Here is an 18,791-nt window from a genome sequence, read left to right on the forward strand (position 1 = left end):
AGAATGATGTCCTCTTACTACACTATTGATTTGCTTAGAAACAAAATAATACAATAAAAACCAATTCAACATTTTTTCCCCACCTAATTTAATCAAATATTATGGACCAACACAGTGACTGTTAATCACAAGAAAAATAATTTAGGCAAAGGGGATATATTGGAAAACTTCTACCGAATAAAGTCAGCATTACCCAACTTTACATCCATTAACTTTGGTAGAATAAAATTTGAAATATCTAACTCAAATAATCTAATACATTGATAAACAGTCCATCTGAGGGTTACGGCGCCCTGTCAAGACTTCCCATTTGTCCCTCCTCTTAACAATATTATGTCTCTTGTTATTTTGTAACACAAGGGTAAGATGGTATGGATGATACAATGATGCAGAGTAACCGGCATTTTGAAAAATCTGTATGTATTCTTGTGATGATGATACACAGCAGAAGAGCTGCGATAAATTTTGCTGATCTGCAATGGGCACTTACTGTAACGGATGCTATGATGTTATTAACCACAACAGGTTACAACATTTGATGTAGCTGGAATGGGTAATGAAGTAGCAACTCTGGATGGACCTATTTTGAAACTAAAACATTAGAGTTCAAAAATTCAAGGCGGTTTTTGGTTAAAGTGATCTTTTCTTCAGCTTCTGTTGCTTTTTCTTGCACTGCACGGACCACCTCTTCCGGGGCTTTTTCTACAAACTGCAGAAAGTGTTAGCCAATGTTATGGGGACAGAACTACTTTTGTGCATAAATTCAAGACAAAATCTCCATAAGAAAAATGCCCAATTAGACCAAGGGCACCTTTTCAAAGCAAACAAAAAGGTTTGCATCTAGATATAACCCGTTGACCATTGAAATGGCTTCACAAACTGATATTGATAGCTAAACAGCATATACGGACCATGAAACAAGGAAAATATTGTTCATCAATCTATAAAATGTAGACGGTAAGATATACTATTTCATACTTTTGGAGAATTGAGTTTAGCTAGCATTCCATCATACTCCTTCTGCATCTTCACAAGGCGCTTTGATAGACGTTGAACTTCTGCTGAAATATCAACCATATCGGCCAAAGGGAGATATGCCTCTAGTCCTTCACCAGCCACAAGATGAACTGATTGATCAGCGTTTCCTGAAGGATATTACATGACATCCACCAAATAAATGAACCAGTTAACAACTTACATGAGAAACACAAAAAGGAAACATAATTTCACTCTTAACCCAGGGAGTACAGAGCGTAGCAGAAAGCATGCCTGGGGAAGAATTCATAAAATGCAGATTTTGTAAATCCAGCCGAGAGAGAAGTGCCAAAACCTCTTTTTCTTCCTGAAGAAACACATGATGCAACATAACATTACTTAGTATATCCCAAGAGTAAAAACATAAGAGGAAGTGTAAGACTTCCATCACAAGGCTGACAGTTCCGTCATTGCTTAGAAATCAATTGAGTCCTCACTCCTCTAATAACCAGGCAGGTTATGTTCTTAGCAGCAAGGTAAAAAAATATATACTCTGTATGGTTTATACTTGAAAAAGCAAAATCAGACTTAAGATGGGGTTTAAAAAATTGCAATACAAAGAAAGGCGGAAAAATTAGTTCCTTTCTCCTAATGCTCAGGGCCCTGAGAAATGAGGAGTAAACCACACTTACAGCAATATATTCAATAACTTCATTGCTTGCAACCACGGATGCTGATATTCGCTTTGCAGGCTCAACTGAATATTCTGCCCGAGTATTTCTGATAGCTCTAACCTAAGATATTAGAAAATAAGCTATCATGGTACCATTACATCAGTACAGTTACTGTAAATAAATCATGTTAAGAAGTTGTGTAAATGGGATGAGAGAATAGAATTAGGAGATAAACACACCAAAGTTTGCAAATTTTCGAACTTTTTTATAGAACTGGTACATCTTGGAAGTTGGGTTTCTGGCCATGGTGTAACAATAAGGGCGTGCTTCCGGTTAGGGAGTGCCTGTTGACAAAACAAAGAAATTGAAACTTTAACAAGCTTGCATTATATTGTTCAAGTTATGTATGGTTTTAGAAAAGGAAGATGGGAAGATAAAGAATCCAAAGCTTTGAATTATGATTAGTTTGTTATTATGATACAAAAGAGTACACGCAAACTCTTATATATAATACCAGACTCCTAATCCTAATCAAATAAGGAAGTTTCTTTTTATAGTATCAACAATATTAATCTAAGAAAATGTAAGATAATATCAACGATATTTTTCCTATCATTAAGCACAAATAGTCACTGGTTTGGAAGGAATATTGGATAAATTAGGGTTTTCTTGCAATTTTCAGCTGGCACTGCTTTAGGTACATAAATAGTTTTATATCCTATCCATACCTTCAAAAAGGAACGCTAGAGTATGGAAGTAACAAGGTTCAAACTTCCATAATTTGCACTGAAATTTGACTTCTTTCATTTATAATAATGGGGGTTAACAAGGTTCAACCTCTAGACAATATGGTCATCAAGGCCTTGATACTATACAATGATTCATGAACAACCAATCCTAAAATTCAATGTATTAAGTGAAAGCACGTGAATGGTTTTATATCTAAATTCACAAACCAAAGAAAAACAAGCATTGACGAAGCACAGACAAGAGGAGAGGACACACAATTGCATTGTGACCATGGAGAGAAAAACACTGTCAGAGGATGTGCTGCAGGAAAAAAAAAACAGGGTTTTCCATCCTAGTGTAGATACGGCATAGAGAAACCATTAAGTCTGTCGGGTACGATAACTATCGCTACATAGGTGGTTTTTGGTAGAAAACAATGTAGCCGGGGGATCACAAACAGAGAATGCACAGAGAGAAGTAATAAATGAATAAGAGAATGCACGGAGAGAATACCAATAGATCTGTTAGTACTGTACTAAATAGACTGTCGTATTTACCTGCCATAGCTCCTCTGTTACAAATGGCATGAAAGGATGCAGCACTTTGAGTATGTTCTCGAAAGTATACAATAAAACAGCTTGTGCCATAAAGGCAGCTGAGTTTCCATCATTTCCAGAGTTGTAAAGCCGCCCTTTACTAGCCTCAATGTACCTTAGAGTAAGGAAATAAAAAGATTCAGAGTATTACTCACAATGAAGGCAAAGAAAACCCTACAGAGTCTAGATCATATGGAAATGTTTGCGGATGTGTTAAAAACAACCATCAAATTGGGACATAGAATAAACTACCACCAGTGTAAACAACATACCAATCAGCAAAATCAGCCCAAAAGAAATCATATGTTTCTCTTCCTACTTCTCCAAAGAAAAATTTGTCATAGCTAGCACTAACAGATTCAATTAGCAAGTGAAGTTTTGAAATCTGAAAAGTGGAAGTAAGATTATCACACAGATATCCAAATAGTGGCATAAGAAAATGTTAAAACAAAATTTCCTTACCACCCAACGCTCTGGCAAAGGAAGATTAAGTACAGAGTCACCAGTGTCAAACTGAGAAAGTAAATCAAAAGTATCAGCATAGAGAAAAATTAGACTAGTATTAGCTAAACATATGTTGAACTAAAATGAACAGAAGGAGCGGTATGAACTAAATTTGTGTTTTAGTCGAGAAAAGTATTCCTTATCCTCCGGTCTCTGTAACTTTGTTTTCCTTTCATCTTAATGAATTTTGTCTTTTATCAAAAGAAAATAATAAATAACTTTCTGATGGAACACAAAACTCGTCAAAAAATTAACAAGAAATTTACAAAGAATTAACCTTTCATCATTGCTAACATGTGTTCTTAAAAAAAAAAATACCATTCCATCTCTTGGGAGCTAAGATTGCATCTGACCTTATAAGAGAGTATATTCTCCCAAGCCGATATATCATTCTCCTTAGGCAAGTTCTGCAATACAAATTTGCCAGCATTCCACAATTTGTTTGTGAAGGCCTTGTTGGAGGTCAACCGCTCAGTGGACAAATTAAGGTCCTGAAATTAAAAAAATTACTAAAAATCACATAAATATCTTAGTAACGTGATCAACTTCCTCATTAGATAAAAAAAGAACCCATCTTTTTAACAAAGTAAAAGATACCTGGCCAGCTGTTCCTAAAGCTACTGTGAACCGTAAAGCATCTGTCCCAAATTCTTTGATAGTATCAAGGGGATCGATTACATTTCCTAATGTTTTGGACATTTTTCTCCCCTGAAAAAAATAGTGGTTACAAAATCAGCCTACAAACATGGCATAAATTTATCTATCACACTCATAAAAGAGAGGAAAACAATCTAAAATGCATATCAAAAGTGAAGTCACCTGTGAATCCCTGATGAGTCCATGCAAATAAATATAAGAAAATGGAACTTTCCCTGTGAATTCAATCCCCATCATCACCATTCTTGCCACCCAAAAGAACAATATGTCATGCCTGTCAAAAAATATAATGCAACATAAATTGGGAGAATATTCACAAAAGAAAATGGGTTAGAATATTGAAATAAATTTGAATGAAACCAATGCTAACACAAGACTACAATAGATAAAATACAAGCTTAACTTACTTACATAAGCAATCACATTCACTACATGGAACAAATGGTAGAATAGTAGACTTCTCATATAAATAAAAGAGTCGTGCTAAAAAGTTCAAGTGCCCTGGAGGCACTAGTTAAGGAAGCCAAAAATAGAAGTTTTGTATTGGAAACAACAATTTTGAAACTTTTAAAAAGTTGAATACAAAATTTTCCAACATAACATTGCTATATTTGTTTTCTTAACCAATGCCCTAAAGACACTCATTAGCATTTTTCTAAGTAAATATATAAACTACACTTTATATATGAGCAATACTTAATAATAAATTGAATATATTTTATACAACAATTCATATTAAATGAACTTTGCAAGCTTTTCAGAGAGGAAAAACTTTTGGAAACAAAAATCAAAATGAAAACAAATTTATATTTTTGCAATCATAATGAAAAATGATCAACTATAATGAAAACAGAAAACAAATCAAATACCCCTTCCTAAACTAAATTGCAATTACATCTTACATATGATAAACTTACTAATGACACCCAAAATCAACAGTGTACAGACTGCTTCTCTTCTAGCAAACACTACGAAAGGAACATCCAGGAAGTAAATCCTTCTTAATCAAATGGGAATGGAATATCCTCAACCGCATAAAGAAGATGAAAACACATATAGTCCAGCAGTATGTATTATTTAAAATATTAAAAGGCTATTAAAAACGGAAAATATTCATAGCCATCAAGGATGTGAAACATGCAAGTAACCACATACCCTGTTTCAAGCATTGTAGTTGGGTAGAACCTCTTAAAATCTTCGGCAGACAAATCTGGCCATCCAAGCGTACTAAAAGGCCACAGCGCACTGATAAAAAATGTAGGAGTCTATAATTAGTCCATACAATTAACAGGAGTAAAAGAAAATTCAACATGCGACTTAGATCAGGTTTCAGAACTGAAAATACCAACATCAGGTTTCTGAACCTGTTTATTACGCATAAATGTTTAGAAAAAGATGAATTACATTAATCATTGTATCATTTGCCAAAAAAAAAAATATGCATCATATTTAAACAAAATATTTGAGCAGCATTGTTATAACTGATCTACCTACTATGTAATGATGTGCATGATTACTTGGTTAGAAAATAGAAACTCAATACAAAACACAACGAGCAAAAATGGGCATTTGAAAAAGCTAGTTATATGAAAATTATCATAACGCAAAATTTCAAATACCAAAATATTAAGTTTACATATGTTTATAAGTTAGAAATGCCACCGTATCAAACAGCATGCTTCCAAAATATTTCGATAGCTCCAAGACAGCTCCAAAACGATCATATAAGGAAATAAAAAACAGTACAAAAGTTCAAAACATTTTGTTTTCTTTTTCATCCGTACTCATTTACAAAAATATGTCGATGTCAAGATATGGACAGATCACTTGGATGCATAATTCAAAGGCATTGCTCAAACACATTTCTTTTTTTCTTTTTTCTTAAAAAGGGATAAATTAGTTGAGATGAATAAAAATGGAGGATAAGAATCCTCTACAAAATAAAGACACAAGGTGTGTTTAGAAAGACACAAGATAACAAAGATAAAAGAGGAAACCGAAGGACAGAAGGCACTATCATCATGTGTTTAGAAACCCAATCTAAAACAGTTTTTTAAAAGATTAAACAATCTTTGCATATGAAATAACAAGCTAAGGTAGAGCTAGTAAAGAGACAAGCTATAGGTAAAGAACACGAATTTAAAAGAGATGGCTCTGTTGACTTCAATTACCTAACTTGTTCATTAGATGGGTTAGGTATACAATTCCATGTATTGAGAAGGTAAAAAGGTTAACTAGAACAATAATGGAGCACAAACAGAACAGTGAGGGAAAGAAAAACAGTATGCTAATATAGCTAGCATAAGACACAACAGCTCTAGTATTAGATATATTTACTATTTCATGTTTAACATTTAGTCCATACTCGCACACTATATATATTGCTTAATGTATGCCTAAACTATCTGCTGAGTGCCCTTTCTTGCACAAATAGTAAAGAACCAGCATCAGCTAGGAAAAATGTACATTAAAGAATACTATTTAGTCTTATGACATCATTTTCATTTCTACTATTTTACAAGATGCTATGCTCATATATTACATTTCAAACAAAGAGATATATCTAATATAAAATACCTTGAAAACCAAGTGTCAAGAACATCCGGATCCTGATATATTTCTACTTCCTTTCCATATTTCTTGTGAGATTTTCCAAGTGCTTCATCAGCATTCCTAGCAACTATATAATCCTCTTCTTTGTCTTTTCCAACAATGTACCAAACAGGTATCCGGTGTCCCCACCATAGTTGTCTGCTAATACACCAATCCTTAATGTTTGAAAGCCAATGGTTGTAAATCTGCCGTGAGCATAAAGTATATGAGGTAAGAGTAGAGCATAACCTAAGATTTCATACCATCAATAAAATAATGCTAGAAAAGTAATTTTACTGTACATTATTTTCTGAAGCATAAATGTAAAATAAGAATTTACATATAAATAGACTAATCCTTATTACTACTTTCCTATGATAGAGCTACACCATCTGTCCTAATAAAAGAAATTAAACTGGAAAAGATCTGTGCGAGGAAGCAGAATAATAAGTGTTAAGTAGGACCATCAGAGTGATAAAGGCGGGCAAGTGGAAAGTATAGAGAGAAGAAGTGTGAGAAATATAAACAAAAAAGATTGTCATGAAAATAAATCCCCGACAGGCATGGTTGGGTAGTTTGTATCAAATCCATAACCTATAATTCCTTTACTTGTTTTAGATTTGTCACATCACAATGAAAACATGGCAGAGAAAGCTAAAGAGAAGAAGTGGGAATGGGAAAAGTATAGAAGAGAGGACAAACCTTCTCAAACCTTTCCGGAATTATTTTTAACTCTCCTTTTTCAACTGCTTGAAGGGCTTTCTCAGCAAGAGGCTCCATACTTACAAACCACTGTTTACTAACAAGTGGCTCTATTATCTATGATTGTAAGAGGAAGAAAACATACAAGTGAGATTAAAGTAATACCAACTAATAATTCAAAAGTCAGACAGAATGTAATGCCGAGTCATAATTTTAAAATTAACTAAGAAAATGCTGTCTCACTTCTCCACCACGCTGAGATCTGGGAACTCGTAAAGTGTGTGGTTCCTTTTTCACAGCTAACCCTGTCTCCTCAAGTTCTGTCCACAGTTTCTTTCTGGCTTCAAATCGATCAAGGCCACTGATATTGGATATTAACTTCATGTATTAGTCTAACAATATATGTTAAATCTTCAGCAACTAAATAAAAAATTCCTATAAATACCTGTACATGCCAGCAACTTCATTTAGTGTGCCGTCCTTATTCATCACATTGAGTATTGGAAGACCAAGCTTTCGAGCTAGTAGATAGTCATTATGATCGTGTCCTGGACTAATTTTTAAAACTCCAGTTCCAAACTCTTTATCAACATGCTGTAACACACAACACCAATCAATATTAACCAATCAATCTCTAACATTATTAGCATTGTCAAATAAATTTGGCAACATTACTAGATTAAAAAGATGAGACTTTTAAGAATGTATGAAAACTGGTAACAAGGAAATATTATTGCTACAACTACAAGCAGAAGAAGTTAGAAAGAGGTACATAAGAAATTATTAGTGCTATCTGGCACCGTACTTGTTTTACATTTGTATTTGACTTAATTCACAAGTCTAGAAATGCTGTTTGTACTTTACATTATTTCATTTTCATCCATGTAACTGACCAGCTTGGTGGGGAAAATGTTGTTGGTTGTTGAATGTAGTTAGGAAGAAAGTAATATTACAAGGATAGGGGGATAAGTGATCCTCCCTCAAAATATTAAAAAATTATATCACAAAATACAACACAGTAAATCCTTTGAACACCTAGGATTCCTTAAAAATGCCCATGGGGCAAAACATCACAGCAAGACATAGAAAATAACTCAAACAAATGAATTTATTATCCACTTCAAATTTTCATGTGCACAATTTTATTATGATACTACCAAGAGATTGTGAAATCCATGTAAATAACATGTATTCAAGCACTACAATAATAACTCAAATATAAACCAATTGAATAAATTGAAACTTTTTTACCTTGTCAGAAATTATAGGAACGTGACGGCCAAACGTCAGAGGCACAATTGCCATCTGACCAATATACTTGGAATAACGATCATCCTACAATTCAGCAAATAATACAAAATATTAATCATCGATTTCAACGATATTTTTCTGAGCTCTCTTGGAACTCAATAACATAATCTGAGCCACATTGAAATAGATTGCATATATATACAAGGTATCTAAGTCAAGCCAACTAGTAATATATGTTTCCAATTAGTTATACATAAATCATGCAATGGCTAATGCTAGAACATCAATACAATTAATACCAAAGAAATTAGCATTCGCAATTTGTTATTGACTTATTGCTGTTCTGGCTTTATGAGAAATTCATGATAATACATTTTTTGGTTTGGTGAATCCCAACCATTTGTGGAATCAGTTAATATACTAAAAATACTGAAATAAACAAAGATAAAATAACAGGAAATATTATGCTAATTGTATTGGAAACATAATTTAAGTACACAAGTCAAAAAATAGTTGAAAATAATTTGTTTGATGCTTATTTTCTTACAGAGGGCTGAGCAATATGAATGTTTAATCATGTTCCACGTGCCATGGATGCAGGGCAAGTGAATGGATTTCAATTACCAATGGCAACACAATATAAGTCCCACTTCATGTGTATTCAATTCAATCCAGAGGGGTACAACATCTTACGAAGACGCAGATTCTATCCTACCTGTGGATTAACTGCCAGTGCCACATCACCAAATAGAGTCTCTGGACGTGTCGTAGCTACAGTCAGCCAGTCATTCCTATAAAATGAGTAATCATATAAGTTTAGATGCTAATATAAATTGAAAACATTGATTAAAAAAATATTAATTGAAAACCACAAGGCACAACCTTACAAAGAAAGAAAAAGTTATTCTAAAGTAAGGAAGTATGGAAAATCTACATAAAGAATCAAATTCAAAATGAAAGATGATAACATTAAAAAGGTCAGACAACATAGATCATAATTTTTTATTCCAAGTCAAGTAAATTTAGATGTACTATTTGGTAAAGGCAAAATATGTCCCTCCAAACAAAATAACAGAAAGCTCAATTCAAATGTTGGTCAAACTAAACTAAATTTATAATATAAAATATAATCAAAACATGAGCTTAAAGGTTGCTTCATATGATATGCTTCTGAGAAAAAATATATAGAAACACTGAATAATTTAGAACACATCCACCATGTACCTTGAACCTCCAGCAACACGATATCTAATATGATACAGATATCCAGATTCTTCTGAATACTCAACTTCCTAAGCATAAAGAAAAGGTTCAATGAAAACATCCAAGAATATATGAATTAAGTAGAGTAACAAGAGTAAAATCAAAACAAAAATCTGCTTACCAAGTCAGAAACAGCAGTCTGTAGAGTCGGTGACCAGTTTACCATATAAGAACCTAAAGCACAGGGAAGACAGAGTATTACGTACCCCACTATATAACATATGAAGTGTGAATATAATGTGTGTCTGCAAAATTCAACATTTATCTCCTCCATTTTTGGGTTACTCTTTTATTCTCACTTGCAAAATTCAACATTTATCTCCTCCATTTTTGGGTTACTCTTTTATTCTCACTTATTCCCTCTTGTACTCATATTTTGTGTACGGCTTGTTATTCTCCCATATTTATTCTCCTAGTTCGAGCAGTGATTTTTCTCAATTCATTGACTCCTCTCGGATAAAAGCAAGAGCATGAATACATTTTGAATTTTCATTTGTTGCTTTTATTAATGTTAAGAGTCCCACATCGGACAATATATGGCCTGGACATGTCCTTATAAGTGGGGGCAATCCTCACCCTACAAGCCGGTTTTGTAGGGTTGAGTTAGGCCTAACCACATTTCTTAACATGGTATCAGAGCCTCGTTTAAGATCCGGTGGGCCACCTTCTATGGTTTCCGCTATCGGGCCACCCACCATTTATTTTCACGCTCCAGTTGTCTAGTCCTGGGCGTGAGGGGGTGTGTTAAGAGTCCCACATCGGACAATATATGGCCTGAACATGTCCTTATAAGTGGGGGCAATCCTCACCCTACAAGCCGGTTTTGTAGGGATGAGTTAGGCTCAACCACATTTTTTAACATGGTATCAAGAGCCTCATTTAAGATCCGGTGGGCCACCTTCTATGGTTTCCGCTATCGGGCCACCCGCCATTTATTTCCACGCTCCAGTTGTCTAATCCTGGGCGTGAGGGGGTGTGTTAAGAGTCCCACATCGGACAATATATGGCCTGGACATGTCCTTATAAGTGGGGGCAATCCTCACCCTACAAGCCGGTTTTGTAGGGTTGAGTTAGGCCTAACCACATTTCTTAACAATTAATTTGCAGTTACTTGAACTTAATGCCAACTTAATTACGAGTTAAATTATGCCATGAAGCTTTTGGCACTGTCTTCAAGTTTATTGTTAGGGTTAAATAAGTTTTTGGTCCTTATAAATATTGTAGTTTTCATTTTTAGTCCCTCCCTGCCTTTAGGCAACGATTTTTATAAAAAAAAACGTTGCCAAAACCAGCTAAAACCGTTGCCAAAACCCATGAGGGACTAAAAATGAAACTGCAATATTTATAGGGACCAAAAACTTATTTAACCCTTATTGTTATTGACATGTTTTTAGTAATAGTAAAAGAAAAAACAAAAAAGATACAACCCAAAAATATATGCATTCTCTTTTATTTTTCAAATCTGAAAATTACATGTTTCCCATTATGGCCAAGACATCCGATATAACTGCAAACAAACACTATAGTGGTCGTTAATATTGCTCTTAATTCCTTATAGGAAAACCTGCAACGCTAAGCAGTTTTCATATTGGGCTCAGGAAAATACACTACACCGTAGCAATATAGCACCGCTATTTAATACTGCTCAGGAAAATACACTCAGCTTAAACCTTTTCAAACAGTTAGAGGAGGAAGATTCGCATGTTCTATAAATCGCTCCCTGATACTGGTTTTCTTCATCGTGTAGTATCTCGATATACCCATAATCAAAATGGGTTTGTAGAAAGGAAACATAGACATGTGGTTCAATTTGGACTCCTTTTAACACGATGTACTGCTGCACTGTAACATACCATTCTCTAATAAAACTTCTCTGGATTTTTGTGCAGCAGCATGATTGGGCAAATTGCACTCACCATAAATTCTTCCATGCAATTGAGAATACTTTTTTTAGTGCCAAAGATTTTCCCCACCTTTCTAACAACTCAGCAATAGGGGTGCATAAAATTAATGGATAAATGCACTGCCTCGTGGGCAGGCCCACTTAGTACATCCAATACCAAGGTGATATACCAACTCAAGGTCAACCCTTGCTGCTAATCAATGGTTAAGGGACAATCATTTTCACGTACTAGTTGATGGCTTGTCATTGATAGATACCATTTACGGTTCAAGCATATGTTATATCATATCAACATAAACTCCATTATAAAGCAGAGCTTTCCACTTGATTCCTTGAACAAAATTGACTGAGCATAGTTATCAAACTCCGTCTAAGATTTAGAAAATTTCAAGCAATACGGAAGACTATAACAAAGTCTAATGAAAAATGAAATATATATCATAGTGAAAGTATGTAACCTCAGCTTATACCTTGATAAATCAAGCCTTTCTCATGAAGCCTAATAAATGCTTCAACTACAGCTTCTGCAGAAATTACAAATCATCAGTATATGTTACACAAGTAAATAAATGCTAATACATAATCATGCTGGGTATACATTGATGAGACAAAGTAAGATACATGTAATAGTTTGGAAAATAATAAGGCATGTACGAATATTATAAAATTGTACCAACTATATTTATTATCTTAGTTGCATCACCGTATCATTTCAAATATGTGCCTAAAAGCTCTCTAGGCAAAAGGTAAAGTTCCAATTACTAGAAAACTATCTTACGACTTAGCTGTTCATCAAGGGTGAAGTGCTCTCTTGACCAATCACACGAAGCACCAAGTCTCTTGATCTGATTTGTGATAGTTCCACCATACCTGAATAAAGTAAAGAAAATTCATGGGAAGGAGGAGAGAAGTTAAGAAAATGATACTGAAGAATTTGCACCTCTATAAATGCTAATTTAATCATAGAAAATATCTATGATCTGAAGATGAAGAACACTCGCGAGATGAATCATGACTCATCTAACCTTAAAAAGAATGTAAGTAAATCTGCAAAAAAATCAATAAAATTCCAATATTCCTTTGTCATTAGGCTATTGCAAATTAGGTTATATCATAAAGACTTTGGAGAGAGTATATTTTAGATTTGGGCCAAAAATGAAAACCAAAGGATCACTTTCATAGTGGCCTCTCTTAGCCTCTATTATTTATCATCTTTATAAGATTTATAAATTTAAGCTTTTCCTTTATTCTGGATTCTAATCTCTTCTAATTTTAAATTTTAACACAAATAATAAGAATAGTGAGCTTCAACCCCTTCTAATTCAGAAGGGCAGTCCACTGGCTGTGGAAAAACAAAAACTTAGATGGCAGGAAGATAAACAAGGATGTGAAGACATACTTCTCTTTCCACTGCCACACTTTTTTTGTGAATTCATCTCTACCCATTTCAACCCTTTTGATTCCTTCAGAAGCTAGCATTCTTTCAACAACCAACTGGTAGAAGGAGAACAAAATTGAGAGTGGATAACTAATAGCTTCAACTGAAAAGATAAACTAAGAAAGTGCAAGAAGCATACAATTCTCAGAAACAAAATAAAATTGCATAATAAGGGGTTAGAAAGCCATTTGCTACGATTTGACTATCCCAAAAGCTTAAGTTCTTACGGAAAGCCATGTGAATGCTTTTTTTATTATATTTCTAACTTGTCCAAGTAGGCAAAAACCTTTAGACTTGAAGTATTGACAAAGCACAAGCCTGCTGTCTTAGATCCGGCCCTTTTCTCTTGCTGCATTTTGTGATGCAAAAAGTGGGCTGCTGATCCAAATGATAGAAAGTCTACCTCTAGAGCAGTCATCTAACTTGGTCCCAATCTTCTTGATCTACTGAATCTGAGTATAGGAGCTTAGCAGCTGCCACTGCTGATTTACTATGGATTCAGACCTTACTTTTAGAACTTTCAATGTCCTTCCTCCCTCCAAGACTACACCCTAAACCCTAAACCCTAAAATTTAGTGTTGTTTCATTGTATCCAAGAATCTGGAGCTACATGCTCGCACAATCCACTACCTTAACATGACATGAGCTCGTGTACCTTTATTGTGTAGCACGTTCCAGCTTAGGATCAGTGGGCTTGTTCACTAACATAGAATTTTCTCCAGCTTAGGGACAAAGACAAACTCAATGTGCATGAGCCCCCTACTGTTTCTAACACTCTTTGAGCTTATGCAGGGGTGTGTGTGTGTGTGTGAAAAATTCTTCTTGAGTTGACTGAATGTTGTAGTTGCTGATTATACAGCGATACCTAACTCAGGAAGTAAGTTACAGTTAGGGTGTGTGTGTGTGTGTGTGTGTGTGTATATATATATATATATATATATATATATATATATATATATATATATATATATATATATATATATATTCCTCTCAATAAGTAATGAAAGTTGATGAGTCTGGGGTTTTTGGAAATTGACAAACCTGAGTTGCAATACCAGCATGATCAGTCCCAGGAAGCCAAAGTGTTGGTCTTCCCTTCATGCGGTTGTATCTAACCATAATATCCTGGATGGAAAAGCATGATCATAAATAAATAAATAAATATATATATATATATATATATATATATATATATATATATCTTACTAATGTAAAAGTTCAACAAAAACATTAATATCTCAATAGCACTTAAAAAAATCACATTGTTGATACTTCATACAAGGCAAACAGTATCACTAGGCAAACAGACAGAAAGGAACATAAGGTAAGGAAGAAAGATCTATTTTCTTTTGCCAATGCAATGCCAAACATCATATGCACATAAATAACAAGCAACTAGCCTCAAAATTTCATGACTTTAGAAAAATCACGTCAAGCAGTTTTAAGTTGGCGCCAGAACAAAATCCAATGTTACAATTATCTTGAGAAATATTACGAAAAATAAAAGTGAAAACTGAGCACTGTGGAAATACAGAAAACATTACAAATAGAGGCCTGCAAGATGAAATGGTATATCTCTACCACTAAACATCTTGCCTTTCCTTTCAGAAACATATATATATATATATATATATATATATATATATATATATATATATATATATATATATATATATATATATATATATATATATATATATATATATATATATATATAAAACATACATGAAATACAAAAATAATTAAAGAACTTGAAAAACCTCAAGGGTCACAAACATTGCATGCCCCATGTGCAGAGAACCGGTAACATTAGGAGGTGGCATTGATATCACAAAAGGATCACTTCCCCGGTCAAAGTTCGGTTTAAAATACCCTTGAGACTCCCACCTAGCATCCAATAGTCAATTAAAATGTTACTTACAACAACACAAAATATACAAAAATAGCATAATATGAGTTCAAAATTCCCATCCATGACCCAAAACAAGTTATCAATACAACACAAAACAGAAACAGGCTATACCAATTTTTCCCTCTTGTCAGCAACCTATGATGAACCGGCAAACCTTAATACCTTTACCCCGTCGATACGTGTCCGGGCGGTATCAGAGACCATTTCTTCAAAAAATATTAAATAAACAAATTCAAATACTCTCTTGAGACGCCATTGACATACTCCTAGAATGTTGACACATCTGACTTTTATTATTCGTGACTCGTAACGTTTCACATACAAATATTTATGTTAAATGTTGCAACAAATACAATTTATATCAACCTTCACCCATTCAGCTATTAATCCCCATTATCCCACTTCAACAATTCACTTTAGTTAATTTCATTTAATCAAGAAATACTATAGTTCTAGTGTGAAAACAGAGAAAGTAAGCCACTTTGCACAGAGCACATATCACGTGGAACCAAAAATACATAAACAACAGAAATACCAAATGCCAACACTAATTTTCATTAAAACTAACATACCAATTATATATCCGTTCTTCTGCAGCAAAGTCAAAAGTTTTTGCTATCTCAGGAGAAGTGAAAACACCATTATTCTCTGATGCAGCAGCAACTGAAACATTGACAACAAAAATAAACAAAAAAGAACCCGTAACTGGAAAACACACAAAATATTGTTGAGTTCATAACTTCACCAAATATATTATTCTCATCACTTATGCACAAATTTTCAAATCGAAAACATATGTAGCACCAACAGTTGAGATTGAAGGTGTTTAGTATCCCACACCGACGCTTATGAAAGTATCGTATCCAATGTCTTATTTCATCATAGCTAAACACAACTTGTAATTATTGTAATTATTAAAGAAAACTAGAAACAAAATTTGAAAAACTAAATCCAAAAAAGCCCTAATTTTATCAAGAAACGGAAGTGAAATAAAAAAACTAGCAGCATTAAACTAAGAAATGATAACTTGACACAAATTTGGCATCAAATTGAATAGTTAAGTCGATTAATTAACACAGTTCAGTGTGGTTAACCACATTCAATAGATGATTAATACATACAACAATGTGTCACATCTTGTAACTATCCTCAAAACACAACAAACCATACACATCTTGTAACTATCCTCAAAACACAACAAACCATACACATCTTGTAACTATCCTCAAAACACAACAAACCATAACTTCGAACGTCCTTAACCATAATTTTCAGGTGTTCAAATAAACCGATATTCATTGACCATCCAAATTCTACAATGACTTTTAGATGTTTAAACATATACAAGATATTCATCAATCACAATTTGTATTCAAATATACACTTCAAAAATCGCAGTTAATGACATTCAAAATCTCGATTAATTGTGTTTAGTATGGTTCATGAGTTGCAATAATTTGTTATATTCATTAACCATCTCAAGAATCTAGAATGTAATTAACCACCTCAGAAGCACCGACATCTCAGAAAAAAAAGTGTTTGTGTCCGTGCCAATGCCAGTGTCCGAAACTTGTGATTAAGTTTAATTTATTCATTTTTTCAAATTATTGTCCGTGTTGTTGTGTCAGTACTGGTGTCGTGTTTCCAATGTCCCTATACTTCACAGTTAACAACATATTTAAACAGCATTAACCATTTAATTTGATATCAAATCTATGTCATAATTATTTCATGCAAATATAAGTGTTCGAAATGGTGACAATTGAACAGCAAAACAACGAAATTCAAATACGTATATTCAAACAAGCCCTGAGTTACTGAAAAGCAAAATCTCACTCACTCCTAAACCGATACATAAATTTGCATATGAAAAACAAATAAGCGCGGTGAGAATTGGACGAGACGAGAGATAAATTGTAAGAAATGGAAAGCGAGGTGAACCTGTGAGAAGACGAATTGAAGTTGCGAAGCGGTTGAAGCGAGAACGGGGATAACGAGAGGAGAGAGAAACGGTGCGACGGCGCGTGTAGAAGAGGAGAGGATTGAGTTTGTTACAGACGGATAGAGGAGAAGAAAGAGAGAGTATTGACGTGGACATGGTTGGTTAGTTGGTTAGTTCGTTTGAGTTTTCATTCAGTGGAGTTTCGGTTATCGGGAAACTCAGCTGAAGAGGAAGAGGGAGGAGGTGGTTTTGTAAGTTGTGTAGTTTTGAGAGAGAGTAAGATATGGGTGAGGAAGTAAAGTCACTGAGACTAGGAGGGAAATCAAATTTTATCCCCACATTGGTGTATAACAATAACCATTTTAGCTTCTTTTTCATTTTTATCATGAATGTTTAGATATATGGAAATAAAAATTGATTTTGATCGAAAGTGAATTTAAGGTTAAATAATTTAGGTTTGAATATATTTATTATAAAAAACTACTTTTAATTATTTATGTGTAGATAGTTTCAATTACATTTGTATTTGTCATTAACACATTGTTTGGAACAAGAGAATGGGAAAGGGGGGAAACAATCCAGGAAAGAAAGTTTATAGATTATTGTGCTTCCATCCTTTGGTTTCATTAGTTACAGGGAAGGAAAGAAACCTTTTCCGTGGGTCCCACCGAAAAAATATTCTCTCGAGAAGAAAGTGTGCCCGAAACATATTTAGCTGAAAATGTCATAAAAACCATTATTTTATTTTATAACATACATAATAAATAATATTTATATGCACATATAATATGTTGTTTTCAAATAATTTATTTACACATACATGTCATTTTATTATGGGTATGATATATTAAAATAATTCTTAATTGTATGAAAAATAAAAAAAAAAATTGTATATTAAATTAGTATATACACATTATTTTTAAGTTGGGATATTAATGTCATTTATCAAATACAACTCTTTCTTTCCTTTCATTTTCTTTCCACTTTCATTCATATCAAACAACTACAAAATCATCTCATTTTCCATTCACTTTCTTCTTATTTTCTTTCCTTTAACAATCATTTCTCTCACTTTCTTTCCTTTAACTTTCTTCTCTAACCCAAACAAAGCATAAATGTCAGAATACACGGGCAAAAGCTAAAATACCGGTGTTTCGTGTTAGAATTATAGTTGATCTAAAAGTTTAGGTTTAGAGTATATTGTGGAGATTTGGAGCTTCCAATGCGAGGGAGAGGGGGCGACCAGTAAGATTCGTATTCTAACCCTCAAATCAGAATGAGAGTGAAAATAGTGTTTGAATGAGAAGATTTGAATATTTGAAAAATGTTGTGTTTTCCTTTTAAATAAAATAAGTGGTTGGCAACTGGACGTGTGTGATAATACATGATATGTCATAAGTCGTCATATCGATCTGGACAATTGGTAGAACACTCGCGTGGAGTATTACCTCTTTGGTAGGAAAAAGGGGTCTACATGTTATAAGTTAAATGCTTTGTTGCATGTTATTGGACCTTCGCCTCTTTGGGCTTTATGGCCGAGCTGAAACAATTGTCCCCCAAGTCTTTGTTTCTACTTTGTAGGGCGAGGGTTTGTGACATGTATCTTTGCTCGGCCACATAATTCGTGGATGTGGAACTCTTTCACGGGACGTT

At 33.9% G+C, this 18,791-nt stretch overlaps 1 protein-coding gene across 2 annotated transcripts; it reads right to left on the bottom strand.

Moving 5' to 3' along the window:
* Positions 1-121: 121 nt before the first annotated feature.
* LOC131594500 (valine--tRNA ligase, chloroplastic/mitochondrial 2) lies at positions 122-17,494 on the bottom strand. Of its 2 annotated transcripts, XM_058866650.1 has the most exons (27): positions 17,138-17,494; positions 15,769-15,859; positions 15,045-15,171; positions 14,326-14,409; positions 13,246-13,340; positions 12,625-12,716; positions 12,317-12,370; positions 10,065-10,117; positions 9,905-9,972; positions 9,396-9,471; positions 8,681-8,764; positions 7,875-8,023; positions 7,673-7,790; positions 7,430-7,546; positions 6,713-6,933; positions 5,291-5,380; positions 4,298-4,409; positions 4,076-4,186; positions 3,832-3,969; positions 3,437-3,487; positions 3,247-3,359; positions 2,936-3,089; positions 1,889-1,993; positions 1,668-1,769; positions 1,270-1,342; positions 979-1,145; positions 122-709 (listed from the first exon to the last, which is right to left on the bottom strand). In XM_058866650.1, the coding sequence occupies exons 1-27, from the start codon at positions 17,292-17,294 to the stop codon at positions 581-583; spliced, it is 2,931 nt and encodes a 976-aa protein (XP_058722633.1). In that variant the 5' UTR covers positions 17,295-17,494; the 3' UTR covers positions 122-580. The 2 variants fall into 2 exon arrangements, with proteins under 2 accessions (XP_058722633.1, XP_058722634.1); XM_058866651.1 differs by lacking the exons at positions 15,045-15,171; positions 15,769-15,859; positions 17,138-17,494 and having other exon boundaries at positions 12,633-12,716.
* Between the last annotated feature and the right edge of the window lie 1,297 nt (positions 17,495-18,791).

Source organism: Vicia villosa, linkage group LG4 (assembly GCF_029867415.1).
Source record: "Vicia villosa cultivar HV-30 ecotype Madison, WI linkage group LG4, Vvil1.0, whole genome shotgun sequence".
Taxonomy (NCBI): Eukaryota; Viridiplantae; Streptophyta; class Magnoliopsida; order Fabales; family Fabaceae; genus Vicia; species Vicia villosa.